Genomic DNA, 7,500 nt, shown 5'->3' with positions numbered 1-7,500 from the left:
CCCCCTCTCAATGCAAATTAAAAAAAAAAAATGAAACAAGGGGGGGGGGGGGTGGATGTGTAAGGGGTGGGTAAGGGGGGGTGGGAGCAGCGTGTGTGTGTGTGTGCGTGTGTGTGTGTGTGTGTGTGTGTGTGTGTGTGCGTGTGGGCTGTCGGGTGATGAAATGGCCTGAGAGTGTGAAGGAAATGGTCTGAGGGTGTGGAGGAGTGGTATTTTAAGTGCACGTGTGTGTGTGTGTGTGTGTGTGTGTGTGTGTGTGTGTGTGTGTGTGTGTGTGTGTGTGTGTGTGTGTGTGTGTAGGGGCATAAGAATGGGCAAAGAAGAAACCAAGCGTGAAATTCGACACAGAGTGTGAAACGGCTTTGGGCAGCCCATTATAGACATCCGACATGCCAATGGAAGAGGAGAAGATGGAAGAGGAAGAGGAAGAGGAAGAGGAGGGGGAGAGAGAGGAGGAGGAGGAAGAGGAGCTGCGGAAGAGGAGCAGGAGGAGGATGAGGAGGAGGAGGAAGAGGATGTCCATTATAGTCATTTGACAAGCCAACGGGAGAGGAAGAGGAGGAGGAGGAGGAGGAGGGGAGGGAGGAGGAAGAGAAGATGAGGAAGAGGAACAGGAGGAGAAGGAGGAGGAGGAAGAGGATGTCCATTATAGTCATCTGACAAGCCAACGGGAGAGGAAGAGGAGGAGGAGGAGGAGGAGGGGGAAGAGGAGGAGAACGAGGGGGAGAGGGAGGAGGAAGGGAGATGAGGAAGAGGAGGAGGAAGAGGAGGGAAGAGTAAGAGGAGGAGGTGGAAGAGGGGGAAGAGGAGGAGGAAGAGGAGGAGGGGGAAGAGGAGGAGGGGGAAGAGGAGGTAAGAGTAAGAGGAGGAGCTGGAGGAGGGGGAGGAGGAGGAGGAAGAGGAGGTAAGAGTAAGAGGAGGAGCTGGAGGAGGAGGAAGAGGAGGAGGGGGAAGAGGAGGAGGCCCATTGTAGTCATGTGATACGCCAACGGAGGGGGGGGAGAGGAGGAATAAGAGGAGGAGGAAGAGCAGAGGAGGATGAGGATGAATATAAAGGGGGGGGTGGAAGAGGAGGAGGAGGAAAGGCAGAGAAGGAAAGAGAGGAGGAGGAGAAAGAAAAAGAAAGAGTAGGCAGAGAAAGAACAGGGGAGGAAGAGGATGAATAGGAAGAGGAGAAGCATAACAAGGTGGATGAGGAGGAGGAAGATGAGGAGGAAGAAGAGAAGATGAGAGAGATGAAGATGAGGAAGATGACTTGATGAAAATGAGGAGGATGGTGAGGAGGAAGATGATGATGAGGAACAAGAGGAGATGAGGGAGATGAGGATGAGGAAGAGGATATGATGAAGATGACGAGAATGATGAGGAGGAAGATGACGATGATGAAGAGAAGATGAGAGAGATGAAGATGAGGAAGACGATTTGATGAAGATGAGGAGGATGGTGAGGAGGAAGATGATGATGAGGGAAAGGAGGATGAGGAAGAGGATATGATGAAGATGACGAGAATGATGAGGAGGAAGATGATGATGGGGGAAAGGAGGAGCAGCAGGAGGAGATGAGGCATAGGAGGAAGAGCAAGAGGAGGAGGAGTAAGATGATGAGGAAGTGTGTCTGTGTGTGTCTGTCTGTGTGTGTGTGTGTGTGTGTGTTTGTGTGGAGGGGGGGTTCTGGGTATATATTAATAAATAATAAATAGATTGAGGAGAAAAACGCTGATGGGAGGGGGGAGATGCAAACATTGCAATCAGAAAACGTTTTAAGCTAAATTGAAGCTTGTTCAGTCTTGTTCCATGAATTTCGTGCTTAATATGATTGAAGAATAGCCTCTCTGCCTCTCTCTCTCTCTCTCTCTCTCTCTCTCTCTCTCTCTCTCCCTCTCCCTCTCCCTCTCTCTCTCTCTCTCTCTCTCTCTCTCTCTCTCTCTCTCTCTCTCTCTCTCTCTCTCTCACACACACACACACACACACACACACACACACACACACACACACACACACACACACAACCCAGAAAAAAGGCCTTGTCTGTCCACTAGCTGCTGGATCTGTTCAAATCGCAAACTGACAGCATATTATACGACAACTGATCGATTGGTTCATTGATTTAGTAATAGCACAGCAAACCACACCTGGCATCCAATCATCATGCACCGCACAACATAACAGCTCACAATACACGTATTAGCCTCCATAGGAACGCAATACAACACCAGCTCTATGTTCCATTGCCCATTGATCCCATGGCCCATTGGTCCCACAGCCCAATGGTCCCACAGCTTATTCTTATAGCTCCATGTTCCCACATTTTAAAGAAATTATTCAAATATAGGCCCTATGTTCTACAACTCCATGTTCCCACATCTCTGGGTAAACTAAGACAATATGCCTTTGAAACATAGGGCCTAAATTTGGATAGATTCCTAGAAATGTGGGAACATTGATCAGCAGGAATATAATGTGGGACCAATGGGCTGTGGGACCAATGGGCCTAAAAAATAATGTTAAAAATCTTAGTGATGTGGGACCAATGGGCTGTGGGACCAATGGGCTGTGGGAACATAGACACGCTCCCCATAACAGCTCACAATGCACATACTGTATTAGCCTCCATAGGAATGCAATACAACACCAGCCATAAACCCTGCATAGCTTGATCTTGTACATCTTGAATGTCTACTGTCTTTAGGCGGAAACAGATCTCCTGATTTTATTTGAGTTTTTTAAACAAATGAGGGTCTAAAAACACATTTGATGATTTTGCTCCATGTCATAATTGCAACCATGACAATATCAAAACAGGCTTACTTTGTATCCATATCACACACTTTGATTCAATTAGAATTGTGTCAATTAAGAACAAAAATATTTCAGATTGTAATCAAGTCTTGCAAACATGAGGAAGTGTGAACTTGTCAATTAGTCTGTTTAAAGTGGAGAAAAACACTTTCACAAGCTCAGTCTCATTATTATTTCCATTATTATTAATATCTATCTTCACATCAGTGCTTTTTTCTCCACTTCAAGTTGATAGTTCCCTTCACGTGCACCCAAAGTTGTTGTTTTTATGTTAGAAATTGGGCAAGCCCATCACTGTAAATAAGCCTGTGGCTTCATTTTGAAATTCAGGAGCTCTGTTCCCATCTTTACTACAATGCACAGTACAGTGGTAACCCCTTAAGACACAGCACAGCATTATAAATTAGCTGTTAACAGAATGGTAATGACCAATCGTAATGTATTACTAAAGGCCCTGTGTACTGTCATAGCAGTGTAGTACTATAGTAGTTAACTTTCAATGTCTGTTACAGCGTGCCACAGGAGGTACGGCGTGCATTAAGGGGCTACGCCTGACTGGGTCATATTATATTGCTGTGGATGTGAACCCAGCATGCAGCATCCCAGCTTTACCTGTAGGGCAGTGATTCTCAAAGTGTGGTCCGGGGACCACTAGTGGTCCTTGACAGAGTTCAGGTGGTCTGCAAGGGGATTTCTATTTAACCATGACAAGCTAGCAGTATGCTATATTTGTAACATTATTGCAAAGCTAAACATAGCATTTTCACTACAATAAGACAGGCTTGTGAATGTGGATAAAAAATCAAGTGATCTGCGTCGAAATGATCAGTGTCAAATTAGCACCCATCAACTGTCAATTCAGTTGACAGCCGGTCCCTGAACAACAACTTTGACAAAAAAAAGTTACTGCACTTCGCCTTGGGGCAGCAATTGAAGAATAGGGCAGTATAGCATGGTGACTTCACACCACGAACTTCTACCTTGGTGTAGAGCAGTGGTTCTCAACCTGGGGTGCGGACACCCCCTGGGGGTGCGCCAGAGATATGAGGGGGTGCGCAGAATTTTGTTATTGTTGAGGATGCAACCTAAATTCTGCTTGCGAACATTATAATTAGGCCAACTCAAGATCAAATTAAAACGCGTTTTGGTCCCCATGTAAAGTGATTAAGGTATTGATTAATGTCTCAAGCAAGAATCATTGTAATTAATCACTTCAATCAGTTTTTAGTGTAGATACACGTGTAGACACGTGTGGGGGTGCGCGGCTTGTCTTGAGCACAGGTAAGGGGGTGCGTTAAGAAAAAAGGTTAAGAACCACTGGTGTAGAGTACTGTACGTCGCAAGCTGATCAACCAAACAAAGAGAACAGGAAAGCAGGTGAGGCAACAAAAGAGAAACTACGTAAGTCCACAAAACCAGTATGCTGCTCTTAAGAATGATGATAAAGTAAAAGGCCATACAGCTTTACACGCAATTTCCATAGGAGTCGAAATGGGTGTTGCACTAGGTCTCTGTTTATCGCACTCCAAACAGTAAACTAACGCTGATGCACTCTGCTATTGATGTGAGTGCTAATCAAGGCTTTCAAGGCCGTTTGTTTAAGCCGGGAATAAAACAACTCCGCTCCGCTCCGCTCACAGCCTTCGCTCTCTAAGTGCTTGCTGTGCCGTATGGAGGATATGGAGTCGATACATACGGTGGAGGGCCAGGCCCGTCGACAGGGAGGGACAAAGGGGTATGTTGTCCCGGGCCCAGGGAGATAGAGGGCCCAAAATTGGGTCGCCATTACATTGCATGTATTGGGTAGGAGGGCCTCTCAGATTACTTTGTCCTGGGCCCAGTGAAAGCTGCCAGCGGCCCTGCAGAGGGCTTTCAGCTGATTCAAGGCCTCTGTTGATTGTCTATGCGGATAAAATTGATCTATTTGCACGGCCGTATGTATGCTAGAGAGACCAGCCGCAATATTGACGTCCAGCACCCGGCTGCAACATTTACCTTGAGATTGTATTCAGGGGTGTCAACAGGACAGGGTGGAAGGGGGACAAAGGGGCCAGTTGCCCCAGGCCCAGAGAGAGAGAGAGAGAGGGGCCCCAGAATTGGGTTCTCATCACATTGTATCTATTGAGAGGGGGTGGGGCTTCGGATAACTTTGTCTTGGGCCCAGCCAAAGCTGCCACCGGCCCTAATTGCAATATAAATATAATTTATGTTTACAGTTTGCTGATGTACAGTTGTTTTGTAGTGCTCATTTCCACTATCATTATTTCAGGTACATCCACTGCAGTATCTATTCATTTTCCTCGGGTTCTGCCATATTCTCAACATAAAACATACAATACAGTGCATATTATATAACACATGTATATAGATCACCTGCGCAATCCATTAGCTTTCTCTGTTTTTCAGATGGCCATTACTGTAATGTACATGAGAGAAGGGGTAGATAGAGAGAAACAAGATGAAAGACAGAGGGAGAGACAGACGTAGAACGAAGGAGAGCATGTGAGTGTGAGTGTGTGCGTGGGTGGGTGAGGATGGGGTGTGTGTGTGTGTGTGTGTGTGTGTGTGTGTGTGTGTGTGTGGAGGGGGGGTGTTTGTATGTGTATCTACAGTATGTGTGGTATCTAACCCTCAAAGGAAAAATTATTTGTCTGATCTTACTCTATCATCTAGATTAATTGGAGTTCCAAACTCAAATTAAAACCCATATTGTGCTTTATTAGCATGCCTGTTACGATATAGCATTGCAAAAGCAAACAAATAACATAACGAAAGTGTGAATATAGTTATCTTAACCAATCAGTAACAGAGCTCGCGGATGAGTTCCGCGTCATCACTCTCAACTGTTTGCTGATTGGCTAAACACAGAGAGAACCGAGCTCGAGGCTTTTGCCTGACGATGTGCGGAGCCAAAATCTTGGAGTATGTGGAGTACATAGGAGTACATAGGATGGCGTCGCGAGGCTATGGGATCCCATTTTCACATCCCAAATGTCTGGAGAACCATACAATTTTTCACAACAAGAATGAAAACATGACCGAGCTACATAAGTTCTAGGGTATTAAACCTATAGATATTTACTGTATGACAGTCAAATATTGTAAATGGTATCCCAAAGACAATATCGAATAGCTATGTTATATTAATTAGTAATATTTAACAGTGTTCTTTTTTCACATACTTTACAACATTTCAGGCGACCGCATTTGAATTCCAGGCGACACCCCAAATGGGGTCCCAACCCTAGTAGTGTGGAAAAACAATGGGTTAACGCATATTTCATTATTATTGTTATTATTATTAATATTTGGGATTACGTACACACGATGCCGGCAGGCCCACACACATGCCTTTCCATGCAGCGGTCACACTTGAGGCCACGGGAGCCGTGACGACACTGGCACTGGCCCGTCACGGGGTCACAGGGCTGCGGCAGCGCCCCCCACGCGTCACACTTACACTCCTCGCAGCGCCCGCCCGGCGCACGCGGGTCACCGTGGAAACCGATGGAACACCTGTGGTGAGAGAAGGGGAAAGTGGGGGGGGTAAGAGTACAGTAGCGAAGTGGTAACAAAGATTTTATACATACAGTATATGTGCAGGCATATTCTGGAGGTAGATTCTATATTCCTTTTATCTTTTCCAAAACGCTATATGCACCATTTTTTACTTTTTGCATTTTAATACTGGAATTGACTGTTAAGAAGTCCTATCATCTATATGTGAATTCTTGCCATTCAAATGTTTTGGGAACATACTTTTTAAACCTCCACAAAATGCATGTTGCAATGCAATTCAATGGAATGCCCAATACTAAAATGTCAATTTCCCAACATTCTATAAAATGTATATATCTCATTTTGGAAAAGAGCTCTTCATTTATCAATCTACTCTTATTTAGTACCCCTGTCACTTCATGCCGGTAACCGCATGCCGGTAACCACACAAACACCAAAAGCGACTAGAGCAACAACGGCGACGGAAGTAATTGACTTTGTATGGGGTATTAAGGTAATTAGGGTAACACTTTATTTTAGGGATACATCTATTAGCACTAATACACACAATGTTCCCGTTTAAGTAACTTGTAAGGCATGTACAAAGCAAAATCAAACATTTGTTAGACATGTTTTCGCAAATGTCTTGTTCATGCACAATAAGGGATTTATTACCAATTTAAACTTAGTAAGGACCTAGTAGGCCTTAGCATTTGCTTAGTACATGCCTTACAAGTTACTTATGCAGGCATTAACATTGTATGTATTAGTGCTAATAGATGTATTCCTAAAATAAAGGGTTACCGTAAGTAGCTATGATGTGGTGCGGAGACAGCCTCCACAGCCTATTGGAATGGTACTCAACTAGAAACTGAAAAGGTCCACTCGCCAAATTGTCAATGTTTCCAGGGTCCGAAAAAGTAGTTACGGACCGTTACGGACCTCTTGTTCGCTCACTGAGTTGTCATAGTGATGATACTTTTATTTGTCATAATATTGGCTTCCCGGAAATACACCTAGAGATCTCATGGCAGCAAAATCTCGCTTGACACACAACGAAAATAAGATAATAATAATTTTAATACATGTATTATAGACTGAGGGATTTTGTCTCGGTCCGGATGACATTGCGTTTGGGTCCGCATCCAGACCTGAGTCTGCCAGTTGAGTATGTCTGGCCTATTGGAATGTCGATATGCTTGCA

At 44.8% G+C, this 7,500-nt stretch overlaps 1 protein-coding gene across 1 annotated transcript in view; it reads right to left on the bottom strand.

Annotated features, from left to right (window-relative positions):
* The window catches only part of lama2 (laminin, alpha 2), a 441,866-nt gene that overhangs the window by 104,030 nt on the left and 330,336 nt on the right, over positions 1–7,500 (bottom strand). The window contains exon 33 of the mRNA XM_063223771.1: positions 6,121–6,314. Coding sequence (XP_063079841.1) covers positions 6,121–6,314 — 194 coding nt within the window. The remainder of the gene's footprint in view (positions 1–6,120; positions 6,315–7,500) is intronic.

This window comes from Engraulis encrasicolus, chromosome 18 (genome assembly GCF_034702125.1).
Source record: "Engraulis encrasicolus isolate BLACKSEA-1 chromosome 18, IST_EnEncr_1.0, whole genome shotgun sequence".
NCBI classification, from domain to species: domain Eukaryota; kingdom Metazoa; phylum Chordata; class Actinopteri; order Clupeiformes; family Engraulidae; genus Engraulis; species Engraulis encrasicolus.
The sequence above is the reverse complement of the archived record's forward strand: the minus strand, read 5'-3'. Positions and strand labels throughout refer to the sequence as shown.